The sequence below is a fragment of the Achroia grisella genome, unplaced genomic scaffold (genome assembly GCF_030625045.1).
Source record: "Achroia grisella isolate CSIRO2021 unplaced genomic scaffold, CSIRO_AGI_Agris_v1 utg402, whole genome shotgun sequence".
Taxonomy (NCBI): domain Eukaryota; kingdom Metazoa; phylum Arthropoda; class Insecta; order Lepidoptera; family Pyralidae; genus Achroia; species Achroia grisella.
This window is the reverse complement of record NW_026712841.1, coordinates 4,011,887-4,034,712: the sequence shown is the minus strand read 5'-3', so window position 1 is coordinate 4,034,712 and position 22,826 is coordinate 4,011,887. Positions and strand designations below refer to the sequence as shown.

The 22,826-nt window shown below is 31.6% G+C and overlaps 1 protein-coding gene across 1 annotated transcript in view; it reads left to right on the top strand.

The window, feature by feature from the left end:
- The window catches only part of LOC131844186 (extracellular sulfatase SULF-1 homolog), an 86,081-nt gene that overhangs the window by 51,603 nt on the left and 11,652 nt on the right, over positions 1-22,826 (top strand). Inside the window, exons 4-5 of the mRNA XM_059192993.1 lie at positions 17,961-18,112; positions 18,862-19,031. Coding sequence (XP_059048976.1) covers positions 17,961-18,112; positions 18,862-19,031 — 322 coding nt within the window. The remainder of the gene's footprint in view (positions 1-17,960; positions 18,113-18,861; positions 19,032-22,826) is intronic.

The following is a 22,826-nucleotide window of genomic DNA, read 5'->3' as shown; positions in this document are numbered from 1 at the left end:
AAGATCTGCATCCTCGTTTCACGTCCAACGAGGACGTTACGGCATACCGTTTCTATACGATATTGCTTACATTACGATGCTAATGTAGTTGTATGATATGTATGTTTGTAAACTAGCTTCTTTATAATACTACCACGACTTCAATAATGGAGGTTACTTTTTTTAATTTATTTTTATTATACTCGCCTACATACCTACAGTTTGTTGGCAAGATACATATATATATAGGTAATGGAATGGTGCACCCGTCTGCGCTAACGGTTTACGCTGGCGGGGCATATATAATCAGACATAAAATATCAGTACGGCACGGCGCCATATATTATTTTATTGATAAAATTTAAATTTCAACCCTTGGGGCATATTTTATTAGCTTTCTTTAGTCTATATGTTGTTGTATGTTTACTCATATTAAACAACGTCTGTGATTTGTCAAAATTCATTTAGCAGTATTTACGTGAAATTTTAACACAATAACTGACAGTTTGCAGTTTTTGTCTCGCCACGTTTTTATAAATTTTTAAAGAAAAATAAGGTTTGGTTTATACAAAGGTACATTGTAATATATATTATAAGAAAGTGTATGGAAGAATAATACCTTAAATATATTACAAATGAAAACCGCAAATCACACAAGTAATAAAAAAAGAGTAGATAGTTAGCATTTACATGATATAGTTATATTAATAATACATTAAAAGAGCATAAATTTAGATATTACTTAATAAATCATGTTTTTATATATGTAATATACTCGTAGGTAGTGGCGATGAACAAGATACAAAACTTAAGCACTTATAAGTGTGTAAGTAAATACATAATTTTAATGGTAGGTAATGGTTACAGCACGCGGGTTAATGTTGTATTAAGTTGCGGTGTATGCAAAGATGACGGTATGGGGTTGAAATGAAGCCAGTCAGTTAAAATTATTAACATATTGGCTGTTGAGAATAATACGAATAAGAAAATAACGTATTCTAAATTTCAATGGCGGATAATATTGTTTTTGTATTATTTACTAAACATAAACATTGGACAGAGTATTTTGGTATATAAGGTTGATATTTGGAGAATACAAATTCCTTCTGTTTCGTATATATACATTCTAACTGATTGGCCCAAAAGGTTGTGGGCGCTAACGTATAGGTCAGATAAGTAGGTAAAAACACGAGAGAGCGTTTGGTTATGTGATTTATTGATAGTCAGCAAAGAGCATGAAATACTTACCATATGTATTGGGATGTTTCATACAATCTATATATATATATATATTCTCTTTCAATATCTTGTGTCAGTATTTAATTTCCGTTTACAACTAAGGTTTCTTTTATCTGTGTAGGCGACGCACTACGTTATCAATTTTTTTATAAAATTAATTTTATTATTATATGTACGTATATATGCATAAATATACACACATTTTTTAATAAATATATATGAGGGTGCGCACACGATTTAATATAAATCTATATATAGATGCGATCGCGGTGACGTTGTCACATATAAAATAAGTGCAACGAGTTCCATCCTTTACAAAGCGACAGTTCTACGCAAGATCTACAAAGCATCCCGTTTCTATACGTCCAACGAGGACGTTACGGCATACCGTTTCTATACGATATTGCTTACATTACGATGCTAATGTAGTTGTATGATATGTATGTTTGTAAACTAGCTTCTTTATAATACTATTTGTGACCACGACTTCGTGCGTACTTTTTTTAATGGAGGTTACTTTTTTTAGTTTTATTTATTTAATAAAGATAGGTACATACATTTATTTTTATTAAATGACTCGCCTAACTGCAGTACCTACAGTTTGTTGGCAAGATACATCTTCAGATAGAATATATAGGTAATGGAATGGTGCACCCGTCTGCGCTAACGGTTTACGCTGGCGGGGCACCAGTTGATGAACATGAGGTCAGGTCAGTTAGACATCATGACAAATTCATCAAGAATTTATCATAAGTCCACATTACTATCCCGCGTGTACATTTATATACGCCATCTATTGATCATAATCAGACATAAAATATCAGTACGGCACGGCGCCATATATTATTTTATTGATAAAATTTAAATTTCAACCCTTGGGGCATATTTTATCAGCTTTCTTTAGTCTATATGTTGTTGTATGTTTACTCGTATTAAACAACGCCTGTGATTTGTCAAAATTCATTTAGCAGTATTTACGTGAAACTTTAACACAAAAACTGACAGTTTGCAGTTTTTGCCTCGCCATGCCTCGTTTTTATAAATTTTTAAAGAAAGATAAGGTTTGGTTTATACAAAGGTACATTGTAATAACCATACATTTGATTAATTGTTTAAGAAAGTTACGGGATATGGAAGAATAATACCTTAAACTATAGGAAAGGTTACAAATGAAAGTTACCGCAAATCACACAGGGTAATCCGTGGTATCTATGTCGATGTTAATGTACCTAGTAGTAGATAGTTAGCATTTACATAAATCTTTCCAAAAAAGCGACCTTATAGTTATAGTACTAATAATAGACATTAAAAGAGCATCGACGAATTTATATATTACTTAATAAATCATGTTTTTATATATGTATATATACGTGCGTAGGTAGTGGCGATGAACAAGATCTACAAAACTTAAGCACTTATAAGTGTGTAAGTAAATACATATTATTTTAATGGTAGGTAATGGTTACAGCACGCGGGTATAATGTTGTATTAAGTTGCGGTGTATGCGTATATGTTGAAAGGGCAACAGTGGAAGATGACGGTATGGGGTTTAAATGAAGCCAGTCAGTTATGGTCGTTGCGAAATTACCAGAAATTAACCATATTGGCATCCAGTGGGACATATTGTTGAGAATAATACGAATAAGAAAATAACGTCATTCTAAATTTCAATGGCGGATTTCGTAATATTGTTTTTGTAAATTAATTTATTAATTCTAAACTGATAAACATTGGACAGAGTATTTTGGTATATAAGGTTGAATATTGTGGAGAATACAAATTCCTTCTGTTTCGTAATATCTCTTGCGTAGGTACCATTCTAACTGATTGGCCCTTTAAAAGGTTGTGGGCGCTAACGTATAGGTCAGATAAGTAGGTAAAAACACGAGAGAGCGTTTGGTTATGTGATTTATTGATAGTCAGCAAAGATGCATGAAATACTTACCATATGTATTGGGATGTTTCATACAATCTATATATATATATATATTCTCTTTCAATATCTTGTGTCAGTATTTAATTTCCGTTTACAACTAACAATATTGTAGTCGGATTCTGACGATCGCGGTGACGCTCGGTGTCACATATAAAATAAGTGCGTGCTCTCAGTTTGCGAAAATAAGGTTTCTTTTATCTGTCTATCCTTAAAAACATTATAAATATAAAAATGTAAACTTCATATAACTTCGTAACCATGCGTACAAAAAAACATAATGTGAAAATGTTTAAAAAAGTCAGACCAATTTATGTTCTCTTAATTTGAAAATGAGCGTTAAATCAAGGAAGCGTCTATTTTATCTCACATAGCTATGGAGGCTAATTGAATCTAATTCCACTTTTTCATAATTATACCCATTACTAATGTCTTGTTATATATTTATAACGCGCCAATTGTAGCAATTGTGTTGAAAAAGCCCTGTGAGGCGTGCACGTCCTGCTTATGGGCAGGATAGAGCTTAATTTATATGTCTACAACGTCCACCAACAAGATACTCAATTTCCCGAGTTAAGAAATGTTATAATTGCCTCTAATTACACAGTGTCCGTTTTACAATTAGCATTCCACATTTACGATACCAATACTAAACGAAAATATTCTCTTAATATCTTGTGTAAGTATCTAATTTCCGTTTACAAGTAAGATTTTTTTATCTGTCTATTACCATAAATATTTCACATTTTTATAATTACTTGACAAGTAATACCTTCAACGACATTTTGATCAAAGTCTTCGAGGTATCAAGTGCCATTAATATGTCTCGATAGAACGTGTAATATTATGTAAATTATTGACAATAAACGTTTTATGTGATAGTTCATTCATTCGTTATGTATGAATGGGCGACGCTGCTCCACCCACTCGTAGCTTTGAAATAAACTTGATAACTTACCAATGCTCGTTTCCTACTATTGGTTACAATTTGTACATTTATAAAATAATGATTTATCAGTCGTCCGGCATATTTTATGAGTTCTCCGTAAAATGTCCAATACATAATACATTATTTGACTAATGGAGAGTCCTTCGTTAAATAAAAATAATAGTTTACTTTTGTTATTATGCTATTATTAATGAGGATTAATAAATTGATGACTGAATGTTTAAAATAGTAAATTCAGCAAAGAATGCACCGTCATTATAAATATGTAACAAAACTTAGGTATCTAGTGTTATAAAGATGTTCAGCACGTTATTTAAAAGTATAATTTATAACATCAATTTTCATGACCATCACACCATCTAATAAAGCAATATTATGTTTTTGTCCGAACTTGTTACTCCCACGGGTAAATGATTAGGCTCATTAATAAAGAATTACTACCGATAAGCATTAAGTTGTTTTGTACTTGTCAAAACTGGAAAGCAAGCTAATGAATAGATCAGCTGCGCCCGTCACGACCTGTAGACAGACAGACAGACATGGCGACAGCAGATGTCAAAGACTGATCTGATTAGATAGAGCTATAATTTATTTATTGCATAGTCTGTAAATGTTTTATAGTAGGTATATAGAAAAACACATTTAAAAGACTACCTGATAATTGCAACTTCGTCTCTTTTTTTTGAGCTTCACTTCAAACATTGAGATCCATTCAGCTCTTAGTTGTGGAAATATATAATATAATATATAGCTGATGAACAGAGAAATTTTATATTTGTTTATTCTGTTATGTATTCATAGTAAAATATCCTAATATAATATTTACTATTGCAGAGAAGGAAATCAAAGTTATAGAAAGATAGATGGAAAATTTTCATGATATTCAAATATCCTTTCTAATTTGGACATATTAAGAGTTTAATGATGATACTTGACAGTTATGATTTTTTTACAGTAATAGAAATAGAAATAATCTTCTCATTACAAGAACTTTGGAATAGTCATATTTTGATTCTACCACTGGAATGGCATATAAACTTATGGTCCATCTTATGCCTAAGCTGTAACTATATATATGAATAGTACTACACCATCAAGTTATCTTTTGACACCCGCGGAATTGCAACAAATGAGTCGTGTCTTTATAAAGCAAGCTGAAATAGGTGAGACTGAGGTACACACGAGGTATATGACTTTTTAGTCTACCTCAAATCGGAATACTTGTTTACAAAATTAATTGATATTTTAAGAAAGGCCTGTTATAAAAAGGATATCGTTTTACGAATAAATAAAACGTATCCATATGTTTCCTATGCCTTTGTAATGTCTGTATAAAGTATGAATATATGCGTTTAAGATAAATAGTATAGTACATATATATACTTTAGGCGCATGAATTCACTTTTTGTGCTGCCATAATTTAATGCCATAAAAATCCATTTCAAAATAACCTTTTCTAAACGCTTGTCATTTGTTGATTAATTAAATTTAAAAAAAAAATACACCGCGCCCACATCAAGCCCGTACGGTTTCTGTTCCACTTTTTACCGTCATTCTTCTGCCGTCGCGTCGGTGTCCATTGTATTCCTAATTGAGCTGTCAATATGAGACCGTCCTTGACTTCGTGATAACTCTTCGATCGACCATCGCCTACACCACGCTTATTTTATTTTCGGACGCCTCGCCAGTATTTGATGTTTATTATTCTACATGAATCAGTAGTGGGCTAACTAGTTCTGTAGTATTTAAATGTTTAGAATCTGCAAATAAGTAAATATTATGTTTCTGTCTTATCTACAACTATACGATGTTTTGGATACTTCAACATCCATACTTAAGGAAAAAATAAGGTAACCCATGGATGTGCTGCGTAATATCATGTAAGATATATTTATTTATAGGTTTTATCGTGTGAGATTTTATCGTCGATAGTAGCCAGAGTGCTTGCTAGTGCTAATGGCTTAAGTTTACAAGATACCTGTGGAGAATGAATGTGAGTTAGATCAGTTAGACCATATTGGACATTCACTAGGAATGCATTAATGGTTTCCAGGTCATGTGGAGGTAGACCTGATAAATTAACTCTCAATGATTACAATAGGTTGAGATCACGTGGTTCCCCCTGGAAATCATCTTGATAAATTAATGGTAAATTACCACGATGGGCCAAATGACCTGACCTCATGCTCAGCTTATCTTTTTTTATATCATTAACCTATGCACAATTTTTAGAATTTTATTTGTATAAAAAAAAATAATGTACGTAATGTAATCAACTTAACTTGTTTATGATTTCAGTATGATTTCTACATGGAATAATATGATGTTCTAGTCATGAGAACATCATGTGAATTTAATAAATTTGTATATTATCTCATATGAGCCTAGCTGTCTATCGTAAATAAATGTTTTGTGTATAAAACAAACAGTGAAAATTGATATTTTGAAAATGTATGAATACCGAGAGTGATTTAAAATACATCTAAATGGACAGTAGAAACGAATCAAGAATGTAAAAATACTATGACGATAAATCAACGATCGGATCTTTAAAAATTTCATCATTGCTATTAACGTATCTTGTACAATGTCCAAATAAACCTATTCTATTATCCCAACTAGGATTTATAGCTTACACTGCAGCATTAATTTAAATAGGCGGTGGTGTCAAAGCTATCATCTATAAATATTGTAAAGATTTATAACACGACGCAGGCAGTTGCCGGGTCCCGTGCGCCTACGCAGGTCACGCAATGTCTTACAACTTACACACGGTGCATGCTAAAAGATACAAGACTGTGATACGAGTTTACAGTAAACACTAATTATTGAAAAAGTTTATTTTTGTAACATTTTCAAAAGTGAACAGATTCTAATGGAATTTGAGCTAAATATAAAGTGTATCACGTGGACGTAAATGGGTTATACATTATTTAAGAGAGCAAACGAAGTCGCGGATATCCGTTTGTATTCCAATAAATGCATAGAGGAAGTAAATTCTTATTTTTTAATGAATTTAGAAATTTTCTGAAATATCATATTATATTGTGTATCTTTGGTGAATAGAAGATGAATATGTAATTTGTTCATCACAATGAAATAAATAAACACCAATTATAAAGTATCAAAGATGTGTGTACGTGTAATGTTGCATACTTCATACAAGAAATTGATAAATTTATGAATATACTCCTTGGAAAGAATGAAATTAGCTAGAAGTTGGAGATCTATCTTTTAATTAATATGATAAGCATCTTATGCATTGCTATTACTCAGCTAAGATATTATACCTCCATTCTCTGTAACCGTCCGTTCACTACAGTATCTCAACCCTTCAACATTGCTTACTAGGTAAGCTACTGGCGGAAGATATAGACATAGACGACTTTATACACAATTTACCTCGATAACTTATGACTTGTACCTTACGCTGTAGCAATCCGGCTTCAGTAGCTTAACAAACGAACAAATCGGACGCAACTTCCGCTCCGCTTCTCATTTCGTTCGTGGGTGAAACGGCGCCTCGCTGCCTCGCCTCTTCGCCTCACGCGGACTGTGCGTTGGTGTCATTCATAAACACTTTGTCAATGGACCTCCATTGACCATTTCATGCACAATGTGGTAACATGTTGTTAAAATGTAACAGTATTATATATAGTTTGTTTTTGTAAATAATACAGATTAATAATACCTATCGAGTTAATTTTGAGTAACAAAATAAAACAAAAATAATCAATGTTAAATTTTGTAGTTGAAAATGTAAATAATACCTATTAGCGCTAAAATATCAGTTATAAAACATTGCGCTGCTATTGTAATTATTTAAATAAAGTTAATAATATTGTAAAATGTTTTTCTTTGAAAATATAATTATAATGACCTGTGCGATGGAATTATATGGCAATTTATGTATATTATTATGTTATTTAAAGCTATGTGATTAAAGCAATGTTGTGTAGGATTGTGTTGATAGATAAGTATAAAAGTGCTTTAAAAATGACAAAGAGCCGCTTTATTTTATTTATTATTGCTTTATTAAAGGAATACTTACATTATATACCTACTAGTAATATTTATTCTAACTACTAGCTATTAAGTTGCAACATATTGTTTCTGTCTCTACACATATTGGAATATCTAATAAACATATTTAATAAGATAATTAAAATATGTAATAGTGATAATTTAGTTCGATTAACTATTTATTGCCTTCCGTTCGTAAATAAACGTCAAAATTATTCCATTTAATGTATTATCAATAAGAGCCGATAAATATCACAAACGACTGCCTCAAACAACGTGTTGAAATGATTAATGCGCCCTAACAAAACGAAGGAACGTTTACTTGCCTATAGTTATTCATTCGATGTTGACAATAGATAATTTATATTCATATTATAAAGAGGTTTTGTACTTGGATTTGTGTTTGTATGTTTGGGGTAATCCCTGGTATCTAATACTTATCCGATTTTGAAAATTCCTGTAGTGTTGGACAGAATATATTGAGGAAGGCTATATCTCATCATATAATAGTACCATAAAAACAAAAACGGTATTTAAAGAAAATGCAAAAACGGGCATAATGTGTCACAGGCGAAGTGTGTTGTGTGGATACTTTATTGGTTACTGGGTTAGTGGGTTAATAACATAGTCACAAAAATAAATAAGGTATTTATTTATTTTATCTAAATAAATCCTATCATTTGTTTGTTCCAATTAGTACGAGCTCTAAGAGTTTATGTAGAACTCTACAATGTGGTTGTTGTACTTTAAAGAAGAAGGTGGTAGTTTACTTTACTCTTTTTTGAGACTATTAATGAATAGTGAACCCACTATTGGTGGCGATAGTGTTGTATGGTGATTGGTGGTGGTGACCCACATGATATTAATAAAGAATGAACATTGGAACCCACCAATGGCAACGCTGATGCACGGGTTACTAGTAAAGATTGAAAGATCGATCTTACGTAAGTTAAGTACTTACAATTTTGAGAGGTATATGTCCATTGACGTAACTCTGAAATGGTGTACATATATTTAAATGCTAGAGATAGGTAAGCTATTGGTGTCATGCCCTCGGGCGATACGGGATTGTTACTGTGGTGTGTCTAGCGACAATTACGAAACTGTGTCACTCGCCTGAGGAAAGGGTTTGAAAATAACCATCCGTTTTAATAGTATTTTTTCTCTTAATTAATGTCTCTATTATTCAGGTAAGTTGGTAAGCAAGCTTTTAAGTAAACTTGAATTTGTAACTTGACATCCCCAAAAATCTACTTGCGTTTTCGCGTACGCTTACTAGGAAGTGAAGAATGAAAGAATATATAGTTGTATATTCATGCATTGTTGATTTTTAGGGAGACTACGTAAAGAAAGAAGAAAGAAAAATATTTATTCAATGTTTATAAATACAATAGAAAATAATTTCAATTCACATAAATAGTAATTTGAAATGTAACCACTGACCTTTGAAGCCTTTTCTATGCAAACATTCCGCTAGTTATCAATAATGGCACCAATAGTTCCATTACTATTTAGGTACCCATAACAAAATTATTAGGTATCATCAAATGCCTTGGAATTCGCAGGCACAATATATTGTAAGTCTAAAAATAGTAATCGCGTGCTTGGTATCGCGGGGTCTTTGTTGAGAATGCCTCCGAAACTGAGCTATGTAGATAACGTTCATTCCGCCCAGTAAGACTGTCAGCTTTGATGAATAGCCACTGTAAATAACGTGCATTAGTATTCACTGTCGCCGATTGCGAACTATTTTAAGATAGTACACTCGAACTTCGATCGTGGCAAAATTAAAGGTTGTTGAGCTTTGATTTATTTTCATTTGATTCCATGTGTCACTAAAGATTAAACGTTTCGCTCTAACCAATAGAGACGGAGGTGCAATGAAAAATGTTGCATGTGCAATGGCGAAAATGTGATGCAGACGAAGTTGTGCGAGTTAGAAATATCTAGTATTTTCTTTTACAATAAAATTTTTACTTCTGTTATTCGCAGTTCCGAAACTAGGTCAGACCTGTACCTTGGCGGCTGGGAGCGCGGATACCAAAAATATGCAGTATAATAATTAAAAGAATACAAAACTCTCAGAATAATATAAACAGTCATTCTCATGGTTATAAATAACTACATCTATGACAAATACCGTAAACAGTAATCTAAGCAATTTTGTCCTTGTAAATTATTTTGAGTATTTGTCAAGTTTCTTGCATACATTTCGTAAATAATGTGGCCGCGATCATATCGGTCAGATCGGTGTTAAAACGGATCAAAAGTGACCTAAAAGTAATCTATAACTTCCTTCTTTTCGACTACTAGATGTGTATTTTACGATTATAGTCAAACTATTAAGGCAAAATTATAACCGAAGTCTTAAGCTAAAAACCCTATTGCAGAAATACCATGTGTATGAGTAGTTACTACGCTGGCCAAGTTATTTATATTTTGAGTTTTCCTCTATTACACTGATATGATAGATGTGGTTTGTTCCCCTAGCTCTTACGACATCCTGGGGATGAAAAGGAACGGCAACATACGTATTTATACGGGGAATTTACTTCCGCCAGTGTCAGACATAAATTGTTGCGGTTGCAGTGTTCCCTGTCTTAGAGCTTGTATACATACATTTGTGACTGTTTCGAGTATAAATTTCATAGACGGATTTTGTTATTGTCCCACAGTCACATAAAATTCTAAATACATACTTTATTCTTCTGTCCTAGATTAAACACATTTGAATACTACTATAAATTTACTAGATATCGACAGCTTATAAGACATGTTTATATCTCGTCCACTCCACTTCATACGAGCGATATTATGTATGTAGTATAATAAAGTAAAATGTGAACTGTAACTTTGTGTGTCTATTTGTATTTCTACCTTTCTAATAATGGAAACACCGATAACAATCCACGTTACTAATCGGAAAGATTACGATAGGCTAGTCCTCTATCACGTTGAATTCAAATATACCTATCTGATACTAAAGTGTCGGTATATCATAATGTTGATAATGTCCCAGGTTACCCCGTCTCGGGTAAAGGTTGTGAATGTTTTTTTATATTAAGTAGAATACTGCCAGTCGGCACTAATAGTAGCGGGAAGAGGAGTATCAGGGCGAGTGATGTGTTCACATTAATCTCTATGCCCATTTCCAGGCTCATTTCCTCCCTTATTAAGGTAGGGAAGCGAGCTGACTTTAAATAAGGCATTACAGGTACACTTATCTTCGTATACCTACTAGTTGAATATAAGAAAAAGTAGAATATGTTACAATAAGCCAGTTATTGCCCGCGGCATTGTCCACATGGTGTAGTTATTTTCAAAAATCTTTTCATATAATAATGATATGAATCTTTGTTTAAAATTTTAAAATTCTAAACTTAGTGGCTTTGACTGTGTTTCATAGTTAGGACAATAATATTTTTATTATTGGTTATTAAAAACATACTTATAGAATCCGTCTATTGTATTTAAAGTTAATGTCTCATTATTTTCAGTACAACTGCAAAATTTTGAATTAAATAGACCGATTAAGCAGGGATTTGTTTAAAACTAACTATGTCATCATATAAAATATGATGAAGTGTTTATTTTAAGCAACAGATTTTGTAATTTAACTCTCCTTGCTCATAGAGGAAGAGCTCTCGTATCTAAATTTATTTACATACTAGTAATAAGGAAACGTCCTGTTATGAATGACTCCAGATTGGCGCAGTTAACATTTTCTAGTTGTAACATAATTAGTTATTTTGTAGGATTTATATAATTAGGTACTATTTGTACGTCTACAATATAGTATTTTCAAAATTTATGGTCTCTACATTTTAAAAATCTTTTAGTATACTGACTTTGAGATTTGAGATAATCTGAAGATGCTTATGCGTGATATGCTTGAGGTCCAGAAGGAATACGACATATGTGTAATAGTAATTCATTTTATCAATTTAGCTGTATTTACTTTCTTTTAATTATAATTCAATTGTTGTATTAAGTTAAATGATATTGATATGATCGTAAAATTATCAATTACTGTATTAATTAAATTAGAAATAGACTAAATTAGAGCTTATATTACATTTTATATCTAGCTCCTTCTGAAATATTTAATTAAACTATAATATTATAGTTTCTCTAACTTATAGTGGTTATTTTTATGTTAACTATGTTTAGTAAAGTTTTCAGCAGTTTTTCTAACTTAGTTGCACATTGATATCGACTATTCAAAATTATATATATGAAAAAACAAATTTTATATTGTACTATATCATCATCAGTAAAATAAATAAATTCATTAATTGAACTATATAAATATAGCATATATATTGGTAATAACCAAACTCGAACGGCCATATAGGATTCATTTTGGTATCAAACCACAACTACCGACACTAATGCATGTGCCATCGTATATTCTGTGTGCCTAATAATATGACGCAAGTGAATCAAACGTCATAGTGTATGTTAGTTGAATCTTTCAACGAATTAACTTCATTTGGCGCACCCGTCGGCTGTTTGCAAATGTTTGGCATAAGGTAATTACGCAAATAGTGGGAGGATGGTGGACGCCTGTCAGCCAGAGATTAAGGTCGCCGTGCCGTTGACAAAATGAAATTCCGCAGTCAAACGCAGTTGTGTTGTGACGTAGGGTGACGAGGTCACATGTCACATGTATAGCTCGCAGGTCGCACAATAAAAATACTAGAATACACATTTTGTATGTACTATAAAGCACTTCTACCTACACATGTATAATAAAAATAAAAACAAATCGTTCTCCGTACTTGAAAGGGATATGAGAAAAACTTTTGTTGAGGGACTTTATCAATGAAATAGAACACAAAATAATGATTGTTAGAATTTTTTATTGCTTGTTTTTGTGTTTTTTGCGTTTGTGTGATAAAATATAAAATAAAAAAAATTATAATAAAATATAATTTATAAGTGTTCAAAATGCAAAAAAGTGTAAGCTTTTGTAATTTTGAATACTAAAGGCATTGTACCTGGCATTAAAGTAATAGTAGTTTGATATTTCAGTAACCACATGTTGTATAATTTTTATATTTAAAACTAGTCATCAGCATTTTCATTTGTGAGTATTTATTACTATTTAAACATTCACAACTAAGTCATAATTAGTTCGTAGGAATTTTAGAAGACTTTCTATTAGATTAAGCTTACTTAGGCCTTTAAATATATGAGGTACTCTTAATTTTTTTCTATTTATCATGACGCAAGTACGTCTGTCAGAAACCCACGTGAAATATTCTACTTAATTTGGGAATAGAAGATATGTTTACTATGTCCATGTATGTAATTTATATATGTATTCTAAACATGTCACCCTATGGCTGAGACAAAGGTGACAATAATGAAAGGTGACAATGATAAAACGTGTTAAACGTTTACGTGAAATGTGTAGGCAGTAGTAAGTGACGTTGACAAACACACTTTAACTTTTGAGTTTATGTTGCGGACAATTTACAATGTAACGACAAGGGGAGACAACTTCCAATGACACGAGTTTATAATAACGTTTTCAGTATAAAGTATTTCAGACTTTACTGTGTTCACATTGAGTGACAATTTCATTTAGAGTCTATTGGAAGTTTACAGACATCTCAATTGGTCTAAAAGTGGTAATGATTAAGGTTGTAATGTGCAACTGTTGTTTGTGAGTTAATATAATTGACCGTTTTAAAAATCTATTTCTACTTATCATTTTTATTTCTTACGATCACATAAATCTTTCTTAGTATTTATAACATACGGAGTATACCACAGACATAATACAATATACCTACCCTAAGCGGTAATGCACTAATCCTGTATTTATAGCCGTACTTTATACTTTTGACTAGAACAGAAAGATATCATTATTCTTTTTGAAGAAGGTATAATCTGATTATATCATTCAATTTCTTAGTATGAGATTTTATGTTAATTAGCTCTATCTGTAAATAAGTAATAATTCTTCTGATCCCCTTTAACTTCTTGTACAGATGTTCGAGTTCCGTATACACTAATCCCGACTAAGATTACCTCTCCTTACGTGAAATTCGAAGATAATGGATTTTCGACCTAGAACTGTCTTACACCGAGTCCAGTTTATAACAAACTTCTAATTTATTGTTTTCTCTGGTTCTAATTGAATTTATTTACATCTTTATTTGAACCCCGACTCATACGAAATCAACTAACTCAGTTATTATGTTATAGCTCGAACCCACTTATTGCGTTTGTCCGGGGTGTTATTTTGTCTACTCCTTATACTTTTCTTGCAGCTTCAATATAAACTTCAGTGTTGAAGATTTAAGTAGGAGTAATTAATTTATATTAACATACTTTACGTAGTTATCTTCCTTGAGGGTTTGCATAGAATGCCAGATAACAGCTACTCGACAGACATCCAGAGATAACAAGGGAATATAGAATAGTCAGTTACCTACTTTGTTGGGAAGGTAGTAGCTACATTGTATATATGCAGTAGGGTAACAAGATTATAGCATAACATAGTATAGAGCAGGCATAATAGTATGGGTGCCAGGACATAGGGCGCACAAGTGGACGTGAACACAAGAATTCTTAAATTTATTACATAATATTCTTAAAAATTTTGTTTTAATCCAATTGGAATGGTAAACAAGCTGTCGGTCTATCTAATGGTAAGTGGTAACCGTCACCTATATACATGAACAGCGTACAGATGTCACCTTATCATGAGCTGGGATCAAAAATGCGTTACCAATCTGGAGAATTATAATGTCTTGCTTCTTGTTCTGAAATTTCACTGCATTATCTTTCCTTTAAATAGAAACAAAGCTTATCAATCTTGATATAAAACGCGTGAGACAAAAAAACCAGTACATTCGACAATATACAAAGTCAACTTCGGTGTTTTTTTATATGAAAAGGAACTAGAGCACAACTCGGGCTTCAGAAGAATTTGCAATGAATAGATTATTACGCCATTATTAAAAACGCGGGCACAGCAAATTTTCAATACGATACAATTACTAATCATTATATTTGTATTCAGAAATTGTCCATGTTTCATACAATGTAGTCATATTTAGTACATGATAATAAAATAGATTGCTAAGTGGATGTTATTAAAGTAAAATACTGTCAGTACTGTCTATTTTAATTAGAGATGAATAAAATTCTCTTAGTATGCTTTTATTTGTATATACGAGTACATCAATCATGTCATTGTTATCAACGACAGACAGACATCGGTCAATACAATCAAATAATTATAATTAACGTTCTACTAATAAGTACAGTTGTACTATAAACAACATCTGTTTTTCTTTAAACTAAACTAAAGAAAACTCCTTGATTAAGGAAAAAAAAGAAGGAAGTATTCAATTCAACGGTTCTACCTATGTATATATTTTATGTTGATCTATAAACACTAAACATTTTTCAAGATATATATTCTTATGTAGGATTATGTAGTAGGAGTAGGAATTTTGAATCCCTAGAAATATGTATATACAATATATATATAGAGAAAATTGCTTTTTTTACATGATACAAAAGCTAAGTAATAATATGAGTGCCCTAGGTAGCGTTATTATTAAAAGCACCCCTTTCAAGATATTTATAGATTTCTATCTAAACCTTCATCAAATATGTATCGAAATATACTAATTAGATTCATACGGAAATTTTATTTTCTTCTAATTTATGAAAAACATGTAGCTAAACAGTTTTTTAATGTTCAACTAGAAGATATGCTTGAATAAAGGAAGTTGTGTAACGAAATTGAAAATTGTTATGTCTTTTCTTCAGTTAACGTCTTCCGGGCGCGTTCTTGTGTCTTGCGTAACAATGGCGCTGCATTTCATAAGTTATTAGTTAATTAAACGATTTATTCTTGTATGTAACGTGAGATGATTGCCATAATAAACAGTTACTATTCACACTGAACATTATTCAATATTTGTAATCTGCCTGATACAAATAATTATGTTAGGATTTTATTGATTTTGGAGAATAGATACTATCTAGATGGTAGATACAATTTTGTCTAGTTTAACTATCATATTACATGTTGTATTACATATATACATATTAGACATAAAGCAGACTATCAATACAGTCCTTGTAATTAATTACCTTACCTTACCTTAAAATTATATATATTCAATTGCATTTTATTAAATGATCTAATTGTAACGATCATTTATAATATAATGTTTTACTCATATATGTTTTAAATTATTTCATGTGTAACAGTCGATACATACATATATTTATTGGAAATTATAATATCCACACAGTCAGCAAAAAAGTTTTATTATTTTCTAGTTACATAACTGTAAAAATATTTTCGATCGTATTAACGATATATCTTTAATCTAAAATTGCTAACTCCAAGTAACTACTTACTACTTTAATTTTACTTACTTTACTTTACTAACTTGTCTTGGGTATCACTTTTAAGTCTAATAAAAAATGTTACTCTCAGAAGCTAGGACATTTTCATTATATAGTTCTTGCATCTGAAGTAATCATCGTTTTTATATCCACTTCATTTGAGCTGTGACGCCAGAGACGGCGGCTGGCAGTGGCAAGCCTCGCGCGAAAATTAAAATCCTCCCTGCATTTGCATAAATGACACCGGAATTAAAATTCGAGAACTATTGTCTACTGGCGAACAATAATTTCATGCCTGGTAGCACTTCCATTCAACTCCGGGCAATGCTTTTTCCTGAACAGTAATTGAAATTTTGAAAGATCATAATTTGAATGTCATATACAATGTTATTTAATAGAATAGAATAGAATAGAATAGAAAATCATTTATTCAAATAAACTTACATTGAAGCACTTTTGAATAGTCATAACATTTTTTTTTTAATCTACCGCTCATTCGGAATGCTGTCTCATCACAAGAAGAACAAGCAAGAAACTTGTGTGTTGCTTTTTTAAATAATTTATTCTTACTTACAATTTAAGTTTAAGTGTGTGAATACAAACCACCGATTAGCACTAATTCAATGAAATAATAAAATAGAAAAAAAACATTCAATATACAACAATTGGTTAAACAATTAATAAGAGAAAATAAGTCATAGTGATTAGAGCAGACCAGTCCACACAAGCAGCACCCGTTCACGAGTATGACGGATGAGCCAGCCACCACTACGCTCGACCATATTTTAGGGAGCCCAATGACCCGGCCCACCACGCCGCCACAAGTCTGGACATTTTAGTGAGCATGACTACTCAAAACACCAGACCACGTCATAGCTACTCACAATTGCCATCTGATGTTTATAGTATTCACATTTCACATAAGAATGCATGCGGCAATTAATACAAAACCCGCTACGCTTTCATATTTCTAAAATAATTGAATCAAGAAAGCAATGATAATATTCTATTAGATTTAAAATAAGTTGTTTTATTACGGGTATTTGCCTACACTGCAATTTTTATTATCATATTCTTAGTCTACTCTATTCCATTCTACTTATATTTCATTTACACCGCCAAGAAGCAATCGTCTACTGTTTTAAAAAAAATTCTTTGATTTTTTTTAAATTTTAGTTACTGATCAAGAAATGATCCATTATGAGTTGAATGGTACCATCAATTCTCTACGACTTTGTCTGACCTTTGGGTAATATAGAAAGATAGACATCACTATAGGTAATAAGTAGCGTTAGATATATGGAAGAAAATACAACAGTCAATGAAATATTTAACAAGACTTAGTCGAGAATAATTAAATATGTACCTATAATATCTCGACGTTTCAAATACTTTTCAGTGTTAGACGCAGGTGGACTATGTAGCTCAGTAATTGACTCCCTGTGTTGCCCTCAGGTTACTTCGGAAAATATCTGAACAAGTACAACGGGTCGTACATCCCGCCGGGCTGGCGTGAGTGGGGCGGCCTCATCATGAACTCCAAGTACTACAATTATAGTGTCAATATGAACGGCAAGAGGATCAAACACGGAGATGATTATCACAGGGTAATATAATTATACAGCTATAAATTTACTGCAATACCAATCTGCTTTATTTAAAGATACTTAACATTTTGCCTAATTTTGATATCATATTTAACAGAGAAACATATCCAATAACTGTGTTGAAACAATTACAGTGTCGATTATGATATATAGAATAGAATAGAACAATATTTAAAATTCATTATTCAAATTAACTTATACTATATAAGCACTTCGGAGTAGTAGTGTTTTTTTTAATCTACCTCTCATTCCGAAGGAATTATATTATGTTAATATATATATATTAATTTTATTATCTACTGTATAAAGTATTAAAACATTCTCGAATAAATGCTTACAACAGAGAGCAGAAGGAGAAAGGACATAAGTTATTGTGGCAGGAGCTATGCTAAGATAACATAATAGAAATGAAGTAATAAATTAAATAATTTTGTCAATGAAATTATTTTATTTGTAAAAAAAACTAATTGTTCAAGAAAAAACTAATATTGGGTTCTGAATTTGAATTACACTTTTCGCGCGTTACAGATTAATTATAAATTATAGTAACGATAATATAATACGTACGTAGCTGGTTAATAAAAAAAATGGTATTCTAAATTCAAATTGAACTAGGTATATAGCGAGTTTAATATTGTTGGCAAATTCAATTACTTATTTCAAATTTGCAAATTCAAAACTAAAGCTAAAAATAAATATTATAGTTTAATGACATAAATAGTAATATTATTATTTATATTTCGTTTTAGGATTATTATCCAGACCTAATTGCTAACGACTCAATAGCATTTCTGCGTGCGTCCAAGAGGCGGTTCTCGCGGAAGCCGGTGTTGCTTGTAATGTCGTTTCCAGCTCCACACGGGCCTGAAGATTCTGCGCCGCAGTTTTCACATCTATTCTTTAATGTCACCACCCATCAGTAAGTACAATATTTAAATAGATAAATACTTAGGTTTAGGTTAGATATACTAGATACATAGATTATTTACTTATGAAAGTCTTTATCTAAATAATTAACCCATTTTTAAACGTGGTAACAAGAATAGTTTCTCGCCAGAGTAACATGACAAAAGTTATTTTTGATATAATTTTTTCCACATTGATTCATGAAACGGAAACGTTTTATTGTAGTAAAATTATATCTTATGTAAGGTATTTAAATACAACTTAATATGAGAGATTTGGTTTCTAAAAGCTAGTTTATATGTAGCTATTCACTATATACAATGAAAGTAATTAATTGCCCTTGAATCAAGAATATTTCACTAAACATACTTTTAAGTTTGTAATAAGTATAGGTATAAGATTAAAATAAACGTTCTTTTATATTTTCTATAAAAACACTAATTGGTGCGGCGTTTTCGAGAGCGTGCAGCGGCCATCTTGCTCCTCTTTAAATATTTAAGGAGTTGACCGGGATTTTTGGAGTCCTCAAATATAATGATGAAGCCATTCCCAATAATTTCTGTCTTGTAGTTTTTGATATATGATAAATATGACATATATATGTATTATTTTAAATCAAATCAATCTTCATTCAACTTACTTTTTTATGTAAAGAATAATAGGAAACAAGTTGACGGACTATTTGATATCAATATCTCACACAACTCACACTCCAACTTGGAATGAAAAGCACATGTCAAAATTGCTATTGCTAATTGATTTACATTAGTGCATGCACACATGCAATCGGTAAAATAAAATAATATATTAAGTACTGAAATGGACTTTAGAAAAACAGCGAATTCGATAAATAAAATCTTATATTTTACCACACATGTAGTATGTATTCTTTGGGAGAGTTCGATTAATTTATGTATATATTTAAAAGTATACATACAGAACCTTGAAATATTAAAAAGTGTTCTGTCATCCTCAGGTACGAAGGTACTCGCCTTTTTTCGCGAGAGCCCCGAAATTTCACGTACACTTACGACCGACGCCCTGAATAATTTTACCTCCACTTTGGTCCGCGCTGGGCTGATTTATGTTTTATAAGAATGTTTAGACTCGTCCGTTATATTCTGGTCTCTTACGATTTTGGGGGCATCATACTCACTTGTGTATTCAGCGGATGATGTAGGCGCAGAATAATGTAGATGGAGCAATCTCTCAACGAGACTTGGATTGCGCGGTGGTATTTTTGTACGTCACATGTCGTCTGGGTTCTAGTGGGACGTCAATGTATTCAATATCCAGTTTCTTGCGGTACGTTACTTTGCACTAGCAATCCGCCCCGACTTCGGACGGTAGCAATGAATATAGCGATCTCTAAGGCTTTGGAAAATAAATACAAACCTTCTTACTGTCTGATAGAGTTCTCTTCAATAGGCATGCGTGTAAAATTGATTCAAGAATATATAATATTTTGATACTTAGTACTCAACCTGTCCTGTAAAAAGGCTGGTTATTTTATGCAATTGGAATGGAAAAGGCTTACGATGAAAATAGCAGACACATGATAACGTGATGTTAGTAGAGTTGTTCATGTAAGTATAAAAGCGACGACAATATTTATATAATTAACAAAAACGATACCATGCCTACTAATGGGCCATTGTATCTATAATATATGGATAAAGAAGTACAAATTATACGAAAAAAGACTACATGTGCACTGAAATGAAATACAATAAAAAAGATTTCTTTAAATATGAATAGGCACATTTATCACTGAGTTTTATATCGACATAATGTCGTTAATCTGCGACGTTGGAGTCTTTCACGTGCCGACAATTAACATGCGTTGTCTGACCACCGGTAATTTATACGATGGTCCGCAGAACCTTTGGTCTCATGTATGATATCAGTATAAGTATGTTATTACTAATTGGCATGTCGTCTTGTTTTTATTAAAATTAATAATAGATAGCTTATAACTGTTTTCCTGAAATAAACTGTATCACTCATATATATATATATAGGTATCGCGTAAAATTTCATTAAGGTCCGTTCAGCCGTTTTATTGTGAAAATGTAACAAACAAATATACAGACACACTAAAGTAAAAATTTATAATATTAATTAGTATTTAACTAATATCTATGTACCTAATAAAAGTTTTAAACAAAAATGTACTTTTAGGTACTGTTTAAAATGTTTTTATTGGTTGTCTTTAGGAAAAAATTAAGAATAAAAAACATCTATATTCTTTTCGTTGTATTCTAACAAAAATACCTGCAGTTTCAGATACACCACATATCACATACACATAGAATTAAACACAACAAAGTACACACACACACACACACAATTATAAACCGTATCACCAAACCGACCATTAAAATATTTAAAAAGTAACATTTTAATTAACTTCACGAATCATTAAATACCAATACGTATTCGTTTAAAAGTAAAAAAATGTTATACCTACTGTGTCTTTACATTTTATTATGGAAGATAACATGAATAAATTTCGCGAAGCGGCGGTTGGTCTAATGCACCCGGCATCGAGAACCAAATCTGGGACCAAGTTTAATATTCAGCCATCGGCGTATTGTGTGGTCGGAAACCTGTACCGGGGCGGTGCGGCGGCGGGCATCTTGCCGGCGAACTTGCATCGCAATATGTATATACTATATAAATAAATATATAACTTGAAAGGAGCTATTCAGGGTTACCAACCTAAAACACTTAGCCTCGAACATTTATAAAATCCGATAAAGTTCCAAACATTTGGATCCTAAATTACAGTTTGATCTCAAATTACAGTTTTTTGACCAATACTCAAAATTCAATTTTACAAACCTGTTCAACGAAGAAAATGTGCTCGTGCTAATAATGGTGAAAAATTACGCATTTGTAAAAGGATCCTTGTACCGTTGGCATCCCTGGAACTATTCTTGATAGAAACTCACGAGTTCACGACAGTGGTGTCGCTTTTACAATAGGTATAGATTCCTCAGTGTTATTTGTTAACTATTCATATAGGTACCTAGTATTTATATGTAAGAATATATTGAATCCCTTTGAACTTATAGTCATCTTGTTTTTAAGTTTATGTATGCCATCATAGAAAGTTGGTTCGTTTATGGGTTATAGGTTAGATATTGTTAATTATGCAATAAGTTTTTCATTAAATTATTACTGAATTTTCATAATAAAAATGTATATGATTTTTCAATTTAAATTGGTTTGAATGATTAACGTTATAGTTGACTACAACAACGATTTTTGGAGAATTATTCACACTTATTGTTTTCCGCAATATTTTTAAGACAGATGTCCATGCCCGCATGTCTGTACTAATTTAATCTATCTCTGCCTTCAATTTTATTAAAACGGACAGTTAAACACACCTTCAAATTTATAAATATTAGCATGGATTTCAAATTTAACAGACGGTGTACGATGTACCTACGTATGTGACGGTGTACTATGTTTAGAATGAATAATCATATTCATTTTATATTATTACAAAATTATAGTTGTAAACTCAATAAAATTATAAAGGTTATACAATTGAAGCACTGATTTTAATTGAAAATTGATTTTAGTATATATATTAGGATGGCTATAGTATATTACGCTACAACTAATAGGAGCGGAGCATCGATGAAAAATATTGCAAAGACGTTGTTTCTTATGTGATCGTTGACGAAGCTCGCGATTCAGCTTTCAGAATTATATTAGTTCGATTAATTGACTATAAAACTCTCAGTGTCACTCTATGTATTTTTTTCATTAAAATGTGTTTGTAAGTACCTAATTA